Source organism: Chrysemys picta, chromosome 1 (genome assembly GCF_011386835.1).
Source record: "Chrysemys picta bellii isolate R12L10 chromosome 1, ASM1138683v2, whole genome shotgun sequence".
Taxonomy (NCBI): domain Eukaryota; kingdom Metazoa; phylum Chordata; order Testudines; family Emydidae; genus Chrysemys; species Chrysemys picta.
This window is the reverse complement of record NC_088791.1, coordinates 10,100,540-10,116,119: the sequence shown is the minus strand read 5'-3', so window position 1 is coordinate 10,116,119 and position 15,580 is coordinate 10,100,540. Positions and strand designations below refer to the sequence as shown.

The 15,580-nt window shown below is 50.9% G+C and overlaps 1 protein-coding gene across 9 annotated transcripts in view; it reads right to left on the bottom strand.

Moving 5' to 3' along the window:
• PLXNA4 (plexin A4) overlaps positions 1-15,580 on the bottom strand; it is a 658,514-nt gene that overhangs the window by 337,637 nt on the left and 305,297 nt on the right. For all 9 annotated transcript variants that reach the window (XR_006172811.2, XR_010589383.1, XM_065552899.1 and 6 more), the window contains one exon: positions 1,475-1,606. Coding sequence is in view for 7 of the 9 variants with exons in the window: in XM_065552899.1 (XP_065408971.1) it covers positions 1,475-1,606 (132 nt within the window). In the remaining 2 variants the exon portion in view is untranslated. The remainder of the gene's footprint in view (positions 1-1,474; positions 1,607-15,580) is intronic.

Here is a 15,580-nt window from a genome sequence, read left to right as displayed (position 1 = left end):
AGAAGAGCTCTGTGTAGCTTGAAAGCTTGTCTCACCTTGTTTTCTAATATCCTGGAACCAACATGGCTACAATAACACTGCAAATATTGACAACATTTAAGTACAATATTTATATTTTATAATTACATGGTAAAAATGAGAAAGTCGGCAATTTGTCGGTAATGGTGTGCTGTGACACTTTCGGATTTTTATGTCTGATTTTGCAAGCAAGTCGTTTTTAAGTGAGGTGTAATTGGGAGTACGCAACACAAACCAGACTCCTGGAAGGGGTCCAGTCGTCTGGAAAGGTTGAGAGCCATTGTATTACAGCACCAGTTATGGTGGCTTGGCTGTTTAGCTCAAGCAGTAGCAGCTCAGAAGGTCTCTGGTTCAGGCCCTAGTTTGTAGGCCAAGATAGGGGCTCCCACATAAAGAGGACTTGCTTGGGAGGAAAGTGGATGTCAGGCTGCTAGGGAGGGGAGAGAAAAAGAGAGAGCTGGAAAGTACCAGAGGAAGGAAGGTTTACTCCCTCCAGGAGGCGGTTGGCTTTTGGTGCGTGCAGAGTGACCCTGGGACAGGGTGAGGGCTAAGGGAGGCTTTCAAAGCACATGCTGTATCAGGCTCCTGAGTGGCTGGAAGTAGGGAAGTGGGCAGGAGGGGAGACTGAAAAGGAATTCCGCTGAGTGGAAAGAATTAGCAAAGCACGTCCTACCCAAAGGGACTTGCATCCTCCAGGTGACTGCAGTGGACTAGGGAGCCCTACAGGCAGCTGATTTGCCAGCTGGTTATCACTATTACCATCTGAGGGCTGCTAGGTGGCCTCCATGAAATGAGTCAGTGGCTCCCAGAATGCAGACAACCCTATCCCCACTGGCACCCTTGCTGGCAGTCTCCGGTCCAACTAAGAGCCATCTAGTGGCAAGCAGGGCATGAGCGTTCCTTTATCACACAAAGGATCAATGATAAATTTTCCCTCTCGCATGCCTTCCAGATGGTGATCTCAAAGCACTTTACAAGCCTGCACAACTCCCCTGATGGTGATTGGTTAAGCCCCTGACCTAAGCTATTAGAAAACTTCATACAACTTCCCCACCCCCAAAACCTAATAACGCACAATGGACTTCAAGAGCTCTGGGAAATTAGCGATGTGCCCAGGCACCCAACATAAACCCCTCGAACTCTCAACAACAATACACCGCAGCAGCCCTCCGATCTCCCACACCCAGCAAGGCAAGCCCCCTCCATAGGCCTGGAAGGGAAGGTGGCTGGAAGCAGGTGGAGTTCCCACTCTGGATGACAAATTGTCCCCTTCCTGATGTCTGGTTTTATTGGTACTTTAAATAACACCACAACATAAACTTCCACCTAAACTTTCACCTCCAGCGTGGCTGGTTCTGAGATTTCCCCCACAGGACCTCTTCAGACATTCGGGTGCCAGTCGGCCAGCCACAGAGGAAAGGCTTTCAAAGCATCCCAAACAACCTGGGAGGCTTACCTGCTTCTCAGACATGATGTACAGGTGCTCATGATCCATTGAAAAGGCCATATCCCGTAATATGGGGCCGGTGTCCACCACCTGCACGATCTCGTACTCCAGGGCGCTATTGGTGGGGCCATCTACGCGGATCTGCAAAGCAAGGACAAATGGGGAGAGAGAACATGAGTGTCTTCCCTTCCTGGCACAGGGTTTGCAAGCCAATCAGTGGGCTATGAATTAGTAGCCCACTCCACCATGGAAACTTAGACCACTCCAGGGGCAGCTGCCATCACAGCCCAAACATTGCTAGTCTTGTTCCTTGCATTCTCAGCCAAAGGCTAATACTAGGAGCCAACCTTTGTCCACGACATCCTGGAGGGATGGCTAATTTATGTAACAATCAGTGAGGATGGTCTTAGGTACATTTCACCTCACACAACGTTCCCAGCTGTGGGGCTTGCATGGAGGAGCAGAGGTAAAGGCAAAATAATGCTTTAGTAAGTTTCCTATGGGGTGGATGGAACATCTCCATGTGAACGGATATTTCTCCTTTAGCCAGCAGGTGGCACTACAGGAAATTGCAGACATTGGGTTTCATGGGATAATCTATCCACACACACGATGTGCCTCCATCCCTACACACCGTCCAGGCCCCAAAGTGAGAGTACTGCACAGGAAAGGCAAGGACAGGGTTGCCCACGGACTCCTTCCCCGTGACGTAGTCCCCACTGGCAAATGAGGCACTGAGATAAGGCCCTGTAACACCACAGGGCTGTCATTTCAACGGCACATTGTGATTCAGATCCAGCTGCAAGCCCGCACCTGCTTAGAAACTCCTCCAGCAAACACACACACACAGCCCGCAGCCCTCTCCCGATATGCACACACCTACGCCCACTACCCACACACACCCACATACACCGTTCCCCAAACACACACTCCTGCAACATAGGATCACAGTCAGAACCATGCACACGACAGTGCCCCTGCCCACCCAAAGCCCAGTAAGTGCTTATCCAAACTGGAGAGGAGCTGGGACTGCACAGACCATGGGCTCCCAGGCACAAGGTTTAGTTCCAGGGCACTCTCTATTTGGATGGGCTTGTCTTGCATGCCTAGGTGCCCATGTTGGGCCCATCACCATAGCATCGATGACGGACACTAAAGTGCCAGTGTCTTAAAAGGCTGAACGGAGACATAGTGACACGAGTCTTAACACAGAGACAGCATCCCGACCCAAACGTTATGATCTGACAATTTTATCTGGAGGGGGCGGGAGGTTTTAAAAGTGGCCACCTGGGGATGCAGATGGGTGAGGCTGGACGTGTGGAGCTAGATATTCGAGACCAAACCTCCCAAGTAGCAAAACCACAGTGACCCTGTAATAACAGCAGCTTCTTAACTCAACTAATCTGCTGTGTGTGTTCAGTGTCAGAGCTGTTGGCTTCAGTCCCTTCACAATGTTTTCTCTGCAGGCCCAAAAGAACTATGGGAGGGACACCTGCACTCCTTTCCTCCTGCTGCATCATCAGCGTAGGATTGCTCTCTGGACAAACCCAGGGGGTTGCCCAGGTCTCATCTAGGGCATGTTCTGCAAACCCTTTGTTACTGGTGATGATGCCTGGGAATGCCAGCAATGCCCCTCTGCCATGTACATTGGCCAAACTGGACAGTCTCCACGCAAAAGAATAAACGGACACAAATCTGACGTCAGGAATCATAACATTCAAAAACCAGTAGAACACTTTAATCTCTCTGGTCACTCAATAACAGACCTAAAAGTGGCAATTCTTCAACAACAAAACCTCAAAAACAGACTCCAACGTGAAGCTGCAGAACTGGAATTAATTTGCAAGCTGGACACCATCAGATTAGGCCTGAATAAAGACTGGGAGTGGCTGGGTCATTACAAAACCTAAACTTAATTTCCCCAATATTGATTTCTCCCTACTGTTACTCACACCTTCTTATCAACTGTCTGTAATGGGCCACTCTTAGCACTTCAAAAGTTTTTTCTCCTATTATACCTGCTCCTATATTTTTCACTCCATGCATCTGATGAAGTGGGTTCTAGCCCACGAAAACTTATGCCCAAATAACTTTATTAGTCTCTAAGGTGCCACAAGGACTCCTCATTGTTTTTGCTGATATAGACTAACACAGCTACCCCTCTGAAACCTGGAAAGGAAAGAACTCCAATGGAGTTTGCAGGACTGTCAGATTAGAAAAGGTGTTCAGATACCATTATTATTACTGTCAACATTTATATGGCCATAGGACCTAGAGGCCAACTAGGTGATGTCCCATGGTGCTGTACAAACACATTGAAAATGACAGTCCCGCCCCCAAAGAGCTTGCAGTCTGAAAGGGGGTGAGACACTCAAGCGGATGAGACAAACAAGTGGGTCAGGAGGGGAGCAAAGGGGGCAACAAAAACAAGAGGACGCATGCAATTCACTCGCAGCAGTGGGTCCCACGCAAGAAGCTAGACAGATGCTTAGAAAGGAAGGGAGCTTTTTCCATGCCACCGAGCGCATTTGATATAGAAATTACCCACCACAAACATGGCATCCTATGATGTGAGTCTCCTCTCAGAGTAGAATATCACTTATGATCTATGGAGGTCACTGATTTTAGGAACATTGCAATTGCCATAATGGATCAAACCAACAGTCCATCTACTTCAGTCTTCTGTCTCTGACATGGGCTAAGCAGATGCTTCCGAGGAAGGTGCAAGAAACCCCACAGTAGGCAGATGTGGGGTAATCTGCCCGCCACCCCCAAGACGGTCTTAAACCCTGAAGCAGGAGATTTTAGATCCCTCCCAACATAACGTTAACTACGATAACTTTGCATAGTCTTGCTATCCAGATAAATGTCTGATCCTTCTTTGAATATTATTAGTTTATTCTTGGCCTCAACAGCATCCGGTGGCAGTGAGTCTAATTCCTCATTGTGTGAAAAAAGCATTTGCTTTTATGTTTTGAATTTGTTGCCATTTGATTTCACAGAATCTTCCATTCTCCAGTAGCCAAAAGCTCTGGGACCTTTCGCCAGCCAAACCACCAAAGGGCTGGCACGCCTGAAAGCCCCAGCCACTGCTTCTCCCCTGCACGGTGACTCAGGAGGAGTAACGGGCTCTTCCTGGAAGGAGGGAAGGCAAAGCCCAAAGTGAATATGATGGTGGATGAATGAACAAAGGCTTGGTGCTCTGCACTCGTGTTCTCAATTTGCTGCTGACTAAAGCAGGCCGAGGGCTACCAGGACTTAATGATCCAGGTCAGTCACTTTCCAGCTCCCACGCTCTCTCTCAACTGAGTACAGAACAGGCCTTCTTCCCCTCTTCCTGCTTTCTCCTTTCACCCTAGAGGAAACAACAGGACACTGGCTCTTGACAATACTGAGAAACCAACCAGTTTCCTTCCCTTACACACAGGCTGTGAGCTTGTTTCTTTTAACTCAATCTTTCAGCCAGGAAAATCAATCACTGAGTCATTGTGTATAATAGGTGGGAATGGAGCAGAGCCCTGCTGTACCTGAGAGAAAGGCACAAGGAGAGACGGACACAGGAACGAGAGGACATGAACAGAGAGTAGAGATGGTCGGGCCATACAAACTGAACTCAGTCCTCAGGCAGCAAAGAATTCTTACCCCCATTTGACAGACGGAGAAACTGAGGCACGGAGCAGTTAAAGGGCTTTCCCAAGATGACATAGCAAGTCAGTAGGGCATCGAAGTCAGGAGTGCCTGGATCCCAGCCCTGTGCTCCACCCACCAGATCACACACTGCCTTCAGGGAGAGTGAGAGAGTAGTGCTAACCATTGAGCAGACTGGAAGAGGCTCAAGAATTTGCAGCCACTTGGTCACCTTGACGGATCTGGTGACAGAGTCACTCTCAATAACTCCTACAGGAGGTGGTCAGATCACAGACTCCTGCACTGAACACTGTCTACTCCTTCTGTTATTTATTATTGTCTAGGGCCGGGGTTCTCACGATGCATTTGTTGCTGGCCGCAGAGTGCAGCCACCAACTCTTGCTGGTGGCTGCTCTGAAAATTCTTCCAAGCTCGAGCCCTGCCACCCACCGGGGCTAAAGCCTGAACCCTGCCGCCCCCGGGACGGTAGGTCGGGAACTCACCAGCCACCTGAAGAGTCCCAGGGTCCTCCAGTGCCATGCACACTGGCCCCCCATGTCTCCAGAGGCGCTGCCCAGAGCCCCCGAGGAGGCTGTGCGGTCCAGGGCACCGATCCCTGCCGGCAGCACCAGCAAACACTAAGGTGGCGCATCCAGGAACAAGAACTGGGTGCTGCAGGGAGGGGCCGCTGCTTTCCTCCCCTGCCCCCCATCTCCGCCCAGGAGGCTGCAAAAAAAAATCCACCAGTGGCCACATTTTAGAAACCCTGGTCTAGAGAAATTATTTCATTGGCTCTCTTTCCTATTCACAGACAACTGGCTCCCTTACCTTCCCCTTGCACCCCATTCCCTGGCGGGAGCCCCTTTGCTAGAGGGAGATCACATGGACTCATTTTTTTGCTGGTGCACAGTGGGGCCTCCCTGTGGACAAATGCAGGTACAGCATCCACAGGAATCTAGGGGGAGCCTTCCTCAGAGGGTGGTACGGGCAATGTGGTAGGAGGTTTGGGGTGTGATGGGGGACACCAGAAGGACGGAGTGCAGAAAAGGGTGGGAATCTAGGCTGTCTGCCCCACAAGGGGAAAAAACTTCCTAAAACCTTGGGCACCGTGCGTTGGCTCAGAAACGACCACAGCCCAAAACGTGGCAAGAGCTTCCCAACGGGTAGACTCGCCAGGAAGGACCTGTTCTGTCGGCTAGTCTAGCCTGCCCCCAGAGCCGGATTGTTCCCTACTGTGCATTCCTCTGTCCAGCCCACTTTCAAATGGCCCAACTGATAGAGCTTTCCACCTCCTCCCTTAGGAGACTATGCCTCAGTTCGGTCGATATCGCTGTCAGGAAGCACTTCCCGGTGCCGTTCCGGTCGCTCCGCTTCAAGTTCAACTCGCTTGCATGATCCTAAATAACCTCTTCCCCCTCTATGGGGTTTCCGTCCTTCTGACACTCGCAGCTCCCCGTCTCGATCACTGGCCGGGCTAAACGAATTAGGAAACCCTATCAAGCAGCTACTTTGGTCATTGGTTCCCATCACTCTTAGCGGCTGCCGGGGTCAGGTGTGTGCACTGAGAGCTAAGCCAGCAATGACCACCTCCGGGCTCAGCCAGAGCCCTCATCAGACACAGTGCGTGGTCCCCAGACAGTTCCCCCTGTATGTATGGGGCAGGTAAACAATTGCAGCGGCCTTGCCCCGGGAAAGCAGCGATACTAGGGGAGAAGCAAGAATGTGATTTCACAGCCACTGCTAACCTACTTAGCTGCAGAGTCATTCTTCTGCAGCTGCAGGGGGAGGAAGGGAGGGATCAACCTTGTTCTACACACAAGCTAAGGTACAGAAACCAAACTGTCCCTAAAGTTCAGTACAAATGAAGATTCAGGAGTGGGGTTAGTACATCGGATCCACTTTTCCCTGGCTATGCGAGTTGGTCATTTCGTACGTGTAGCCCACGGATGACTGTGTTATCCAGCCCTGCCTGTGCGAGTCTGTTACGGCTCTCTGCCAGGAGCCTGGCTCTTTGTCGCTAGTTGCAGAGAGAGACTCAGGCTTTAAGTTCCAGAGTGCCCTGGTCTAATCCATTCTGCGTTGGCCAACATGGCAGCTGTTGTGTCCTTGTTCTCTCCCCAGTATTAAGAATAGAGGGTAACCAGGATGGCGCAGCTAGATTCCAAATAACCACGTTTATGAACTATGTACAAATATGCAAGATCTAGCTACGGACGTCCACTGCTGCTCTGGCAGGCCTCTGAGGGCTTCTGCAATAGAGGAAAGGGCGGCCCGCTAGCAGGCTCCCAAACTGCTTAAAGGGATGTTACACAACAACACACTACAGCAACCATTGCATTTGCCCTTCCCTCTCAGTTCTGAGCATAACACTCATCTGGCTGGTTTCACCCTCTGTTTAGAGGCAGTGTCATTTCCTGATTTCCAGGCCCCAACCCAACGCCAGCATGGTGAGGTTTCCGGCAAAGGGAATATTTAAAGGGAAAATAAAGAAGGAGCTCATCAAAATGGAAAACAATCCTCGCAATGAGATTTCTGCTCAGCACGGGGCCTACGGCAACCTCCCTCTGCTGTTCTGGGAGTGAAACCCCATTTGGGATTAGCTACCTGAGCCTGACAGTGGGCTGACGGCTTTGGCCTCCTGCCCAGGGAAGCATCAGATGTAAGGGCCGAAGCCACTGTGCCGGAGTGATACCAAGAGTGCTTGAAGGAGACTGGCCTGCGTCCAACTCAGCCACAGGCCTCCCGGTGCCAGTACCATCACTCTGTGAGCTCGCTGTGAACTAACAATGGCCTGCTAGGCCCCCTTCAGATCTGTGCAGGCAACTGGATCCAATGCCCAAGATTTGTGTTACAGATCAACCTCCCTGCACCCCCAGAGCTGCAGTGAGTGTGCGGATGAGGGAGACATGGAGCATTGATCCATTTCAACCCCCTCCCCATAAACTGACTGATCCAAGAGGCCTCTGCTCACCCCTATGCTTAGGCGTAAAGAGAAAAGAGGATTCCCCATGGCTTTGACCTGGCAGAGCGGCTGCTGGGGGAACCAGCAGCTGACGAGGATTAAAGAGAGACCGAACTGCGAGTTGGCCATTGTATAACAGGTGGTGTGGAGGGAGCCCTGCGGGTGAAGGCTGTACAACCCAATTGCCATCCCGATGTAATACAAGTGCTGGGGATGTGCCAATACACCGACAGGCACCATCTCCAGAGAGTTCTAATGAACGCTGAACCCAAATGGAACTCCCCTGCATATAGACCCACACACGCCACCCAACACCCCCAAACCTCATACCTACCCAGTCATGCTCACCCCTACACTCAGCAAATACCCCCATACCTAATATGTGCATTGCTCTACCCAGTGGATACCCACACTCCCTCTACCAACACACACAAACCTGCAATCAGTGCGTACCCACACACACACCCACACCTGCAATCAGCGTCAGTGCACCCTCACCTATGATCAGTGTGCACACGCAGTACACACTCACCTCTACACATGGTTTACCAACACACCTGGTACACACTGTGACAAAGTTCCTCCTCTATCTTGGTGGGTCCTGCGCTTATTGGGGGATTTTCTTGCCTCAGAGATTCACCATGTGGGTTGGGGAACAGCCTAGAGACCTTCCCCTCTGGGAGAACCCACAGTCCAGGTCAATTGGGAGGTTTGGGGGGAACCGGGGCCCGCCCTCTACTCCAGGTTCCAGCCCAGGGCCCTGTGGACTGCAGCTGTCTATAGTGCCTCCTGTAACAGCTGCATGACAGCTACAACTCCCTGGGCTACTTCCCCATGGCCTCCTCCAAGCACCTTCCTTATTCTCACCACAGGACCTTCCTCCTGGTGTCTGATAACGCTTGTGCTCCTCAGTCCTCCAGCAGCAGCACACCCTCACCCTCTCACTCTCAGCTCCTTGCGCCTCTTGCTCCCAGCTCCTCACACTCACACCACAAACTGAAGTGAGCTCCTTTTAAAACCCAGGTGCCCTGATTAGCCTGCCTTAATTGATTCTAGTAGCTTCTTCCTAATTGGCTCCAGGTGTCCTAATTAGCATGCCTGCCTTACTGGTTCTAGCAGGTTCCTGGTTACTCTAGTGCAGCCCCTGCTCTGGTCACTCAGGGAACAGAAAACTACTCATCCAGTGACCAGTATATTTGCCCTCTACCAGACTCCTGTACCCCACTGGTCTGGGTCTGTCACAACACACACCGCCCCATTACAAATGCATCCAACTCCAATGGCCGTATAGGCACCCGCTCACCTGCTCAACATGTACACAAACTCATCTACCTCCAGTACCACATCCCTACATCCAGTGCATGCCACACCTGATGTACACACACACAGCCATCCACCCAACATGTTACACCAGGCCATTCCACCCACCCCACACTAAGCCAATCTGGCAGTTGGAAAGGGCCCTGCCAGAATGACATTAATTCCGCTCCTTGGAAGACTATAGTCCTCGGGTTTTATTCCGCGAGGCGGGTTGCTATTAAAACGTCAGCATGACGCTTCACAAAGGTCAGCTATTGGGGGACCCGGCCTGGCAGCTGGCTGTTGGTTTGTTTGAACATTATCTGGGTCTGGCTATCTATTTGCAGCCATTGAAGTAGCAGATAATAAATATCCTCTCCCAGTAGCAAACAGATGCTTGCACTCAAGCGCTCTGGCTAGCATGGGCCTCAAAACGATCGCTTTAATGAGCAAACAATGCTATGAATCTTTAAAGATGCAGGCTCCCTCCTCTCCACCGCTCGCAGCCTCGGCCACGGCCAGCCCTGAAGGAGTTCTTGTGAAACACCCATGAGATCAGGAGGCTGAAAGAAGGAAGGAGCTTCCTTCGTTACGCTGGCACTCCGTAGCTTTAGCTGAGCTGGTCCAACAGGGGCTGATGTAGGAGTTTGCGATTACGTGGCTGAGGTAGCAGGGTATGTGATGTGTGTCGACAAGGAAGAAATGGGCGTAACCCCAAAGGAGCGGTAGGAACTAGGAGGGAGGAGATAGGAAGAGAACGCTGATGAAACACAACTCACGCTAGGGGTAAAAAGCACACATTTTTAAGCACCCTAGTAAAGCACAAACACCCGCGTGTTGCACTGTGATAAACAGCGTTCTGCTATTGGATCTGATATAACACCACCAGGCTCTCACCTAGCACTTTCCAGCCATAGATCTCAAAGTGCTTTACAATGAAGGGCAGTATCGTTATCCCCATTGTACAGATGGGGAAACTGCATCCCAAAGAGATGAACTGACTTGCTCAAAGTCACACAGCAGGCCAGTGCTGAGAACAGAACCCAGGTCGACAGAATCCCAGTCTAGGGCTCTGTGCATTAGGACACACTATTTTTTCAGGAGGGCGGGGAAGGGAGAAGAGGAGAAGTTTGTCGAAAAATAGCATCCTTGTCACTTGGTCCATCGATTCTGCCTGCGTTTTCTTCCCCGAAAGCCATCTCCCTTTGCTTGGGACATCACAGCCGGTTTCCCTGCATAACTTGATCCATTCATTCTTTAAATCGTGTTTGTAACACGCTTTGAACTCCACTCTGCTCCACTGAAGCCCAGGGGAGTTTACTTACAGTGCTGCAGGCTGGAAACGTGCTGCTTTATTCCACTATAATGCAAACAGCGTGGGGAGAAACACTCACTGAACAAGAAGTAAGCGGGGAGTGGAGCATGGCTCCAACCCATAATACGCTGAGTAACCCAGTTAACCCCTTGATGAGCACTTTACTACAGGGCATTTGGTGGGAGTGCTATGGTGTTGTTACTCCACTGACTGAATAGGCAGCCGACTAAGATCCTGGCTGAAGGAGAGTCATTTTTAAAAAACAATCGGGGGCAGAGGAATGCAGAGTCGTGGCTGGATCAGCAAAGTTGCCCCCAAACAGCACGTCGCCCAACACTCTCCGGGCGGCGTCAGCAGGCCTTTCGCTGATGAAGTTAAAGGAAATTCATCCGCCGGCCAGACGTTTCCAGGCCAGCACTCCAGCAGCTTCCACTCAGGTAGCACTAATGCTTGATTTTGGCCATGAAATTGCCCAATTTCCCAGGGGGGATGCCTAAGTGACCGGAATGAGGATTATGGGGCTGTATTTCAAAGCCGGCGGCCCGCAGGTCACCGGGATCAGCACAAGCAGCCTCCACCTGGCTGCACAGGGGAAAACAGAAACCCAACGGCAACAGCCACATTTGAAAAGAAAAAGAAAATGAAAAGGGCCATGGGAAAGAGCAACCCTTATCTGACTGGCAGCCCACCTTGTTATTGCCAATTATTCACAGTAGCCCCCTGCCCTTCACTGCACCCTTCACCCTTCTCAGCGCTCTTTGTAGGCACAACTGGGTTACGTTTCACAGCGCCCCTGCAAGGTTGCCAACTAGGGTGACCAGACAGCAAATATGAAAAATCGGGACAGGGGGTCGGGGGTAATAGGAACCTATATAAGAAAAAGACCCAAAAATCGGGACTGTCCCTATAAAATCAGGACATTTGGTCACTCTATTGCCAACGGCGGCAAATGAGGCAGAGAGAGGTCAGACGACTCATCCAAAGCTACTCAGAATTAGTGGATAGAGGCCAAGATTTAGTGATCTGGGCGGCCTCGCATTTTGGGGCGCCCAGGGTGAGACACCGTAAAGGAGCCTGATTGTCCGACAGGACCGGGCCGCCTGCCCTCTGAAAATCGGGCCGCTTTCGGGTGTCTCGAGTTGGGCCTACCATAAACGGAGCCACCCGCGGCTCTTTCTCAAGCCTTGGCCAGAGCCCAGTACAGCTGACAACCAGCTCTTGCGCTAAGCTCTAGGCCATACTCCCCCTCGTCCCCTATTTCTGATTGAAAACGTCCTCCTTTCCCGCGATCAGATTAAGGCTTTGAAAGCTCTGTTTCCAAAAGGTCCACATAGCCTTGGAGCTCAGCACATTAATTCCGATCGCACTGAGTGGCGCCCGGCTGCAGCGTTACGGCTGCACCGGGGCCTCTCTAATACCTTATTGCTTTTCCAATATCAGTTCCTCCCTGTTTTATGAACCTAATGTCTCCCAGCAGACTCCGGCACCGCTGGCTACTGTTCCTGGTGTGGGGAGGGGGCAGAGAGACAGCAGACGGCGTATGATCTAATGGCGGGATGTTATTATGATGATCTATTTCTGCTGTTCCATTGATTTTGGTTACATGATGTAGCTCTATCGATCTTGGCAAAGGGGGGAGCGGGCTGGCGACACCATCTTTTCCCCATTTTCCCTCTGTCTCGGCGCACGCTCACTGGCCAAACGAGCTGCTCTAATTTGTCTCATGTCCATTAACAGCTGATCAATTTAGAATAAAACTTTGCACTTTGATAGGCCTTTTTACCCACAGGTCTGAAAGTCCTCTCCAAGTGCTACTGAGTGAGGGGACAAGTCTCCCTCTCCAAGTCAGGTGAGCGTTGTTAGCCTCTTTTCCCAGATGGGGAAACTGAGGCACGGAGCAGTTCAGTGCCTTGCCAAAAATCAGTGAAAAAGTCAAGAATGGCACCCAGATCTCCTGGTTTGCAACTTTATCTCTGAACCATGAAGCCAACCTGCCTTTTCTAGTTCTGTCCGGATAAGGTTTTGAGACTGTTGATCTGAGTGATGCCCATAAAGCCATGGGTGAGAGCTCAGGGTTCACCTGACAATCCACCACTGGACTTGGTCTTGTCAGAGTTTTGCATGGGAAGTTTCCACACCCAGGGGTTTTAAAGCCACTCCAGACACTTCTGTTTCAGTGACAGCTGCCACTCACACCTGGGGTGAGGTAAACCAGTCCAGGCAGAGACAAAACCAACCCAAAACCAGGGCCAAACTGACCCCAAACCTTCACTTCAAACTTGCTGGCAGCCTAAGCCCTCACCTGAGACCGGGATTGACCCTGACCCTTCACCCCAACTGGAACGGACCCCAAAACTCCCCCCCCCCCCACTCACAAATGCCCACACCTCTGAAAAGGCTTGCACAACCACATACAACCTGCACATGCATCCACAAACACATACACGCATCCTGCAGGCTCCACAGTGCCCGCACACCCAAAGACCAACTCCACCACATCTCCTTGAGAGAGACAGACCCACCCGCCCAGAGGCATCCTGATGTTGCCTGCTGTACAGTCACTAGCTGTGGAGGCGAGGCTCCGGGCTTATGCATTTCGCCTGCAAGGACTAAACTTTACAGTCAATGTGATCAAATAATTTTAACAAATAATTCACAGCAGCGTTACCAGCGCCGGGGATGGTCAACTCCTCCCGGAGCATTTTCTGTGCCGCAAAACATCGGTTTTCAAGGAAAAGGATTCCCTAAAACACCCCCTGCTAATCCGTATAACCAACATGCATCCCGCTTTAATCCCACCGCATGCAATCAGCTGGCTCTAATGGCATGCACAAAGTACTCCACAACTGGCAGGATTGGGGAGTCTAATCCTTGCACGCAGACACCCACTGACCTCTTGGGTAAATCAGCCAGTGGGGCTGAAAAATTAGGTCAAAGCAAGACCTGCCTGAAGGCTGGGTCTGAGCTGTGCCTTGCTGACAGTTCCTCCCCACTTAGGAGAACCAGATGGAACCAGGAAATACAAACCATCCATTTGTATTTCCTGTGTCCGGCAGGGCTCCACATGGCAGCCTCATGCTTGCGTTTCATGGGGCGGTGTTGCATGAGGAAGGGTCTAGTGCGTAACATCCATTAGAGAGGCTCTCTGCAGAGAGACAGACCTTTGCATCACTAGACAGACAGACATATAGATATAGAAAAACACTCCCTGCCACAAAGAGTAGATCTAAATTAGACAAAGTGCTTGGGGCAAGAACCGTCCTTCTGTTCTGTGTTTGTACAGCCCCTAGCACCAGGGCGTCCTGGGGCTTCTACCGCAACACAGATAGTAATGACACCAGGGAGCTATTAGCACTAGGAAGAGAACCCAGATCTCATGCCTCCCAGGCCACTATTCTAACCACTGGACCATGCTGCCTGCTGGATAGAGATGAGCAGGACACCTTTCTTCCTGTCTCCCTATCAGCGTGAGACTTCGTGTCAGGTGTGCGTAACATTAACATTCACCAGCCAGTTGACAGATGACATCATTTTTGAAAGCGTGGTGTACACACACTCCCATGGCGCCAACTGATTGATAAATTAGACACTCATGAGCCACGTGCTAATCAATGCAAATCATTAGTTTGTAACAACACAAGGCAAGCTCGGCAGGGCTCATTTTTCAAGGTAATGGCCTGCGAAGCAATCAGTGTTCAGCAATAAGCCATGCCAGGGTGTCATTAGCAGGCTATTGGTACATACCTAAGCTGTGAGGTGGAGGCCCAGTGGTCTCCAAGCCCTACCCTGAGAAGTGGACTGTGCCACTGGTTTTTTTACAATGGGAACGAGATGTACATAGCCCTGAAAGTGCGTTTCCTGTGGTTTCCTGTCTACTCCACCTTTGCATTTCTTTGCTCCTCCTGGTGTGCAGAGACAGCAGCCAGTTTGCACTCAGATTCTGGACACATGTTGCAGAGGAATCACATACACTGCATGTTCTCCCTGGAGGCTTTACTTTTGTTCTTTCTTGGGTTTTATCCCCTTACTAGAAAATAAAAGTAACTTTTGGCTGAAAGGTCACGTTTTGCCCTTTGTCTATCGAGGTATAACAGGGAGAACCCAAGGATCAAGCCTGTGAGGCCACCCTGAAAAGTTACCAGCAATCTCAAAGTGGGCAGGGTCCGGCCCACATTTTGCCAAATGTAGAGACCTTTCAAACATCATGGGCTCTAGATCTAGATCCAGACTCTTGGCTCCACCCCCCCAGTGCTAGCCAATGTAGCCGATCTGGCACTGTGCGGGAATCAGTCTGTTCCAGGAAAGAGGCCAGAGCATATGACTTCCCTGCCAGAGCGAGGAGAGGAATCAGGAGCAATGCCAGCTACACTCGGCCCCTTCCTCGGACTGGACTGCTAGGTGCCTCTCCAGCCCTCTGCGTCTATCTAGCACTATGCTACTTCGGTATGAAACATGACATTTCAGCACCAGGACAGCACCTATGTGCCTTAGTTTTAAAGGAGCTCTTTTCCATGTGTCACTATGCCAGACAAAACTGCTCTTCTAGGAAGAAAAGCAATACAGACTCCGAGGGGGAACGAATCCATTCTGAAATACAAACAGGTGGCAGCAAACACTACGGGAGGCATTGAGCTAATAACATGGTCTCCATTCCCCTGACCATGTCGAAAGAGGTTCTCAGGAGCAGAAGCAGGAGCTGGCCTGCTGAATGAGGAGGTGAGTTTGGTCCAAATGTCTGACCCCTCTAAGGATTGCCCATTCTTGGTGTAACACACCAGACGAGTGTGTCTTTGTCCCCCTCTAGTGGCAGATTCAGGTAAGAGGTTTTATAAGTTCACGGCTGCCTCCAAGCGAAGCCATTTGATCCTTAGCTCACGCAATAAGGAGTCATGCTAAGAGGTGCCAAGTTCAA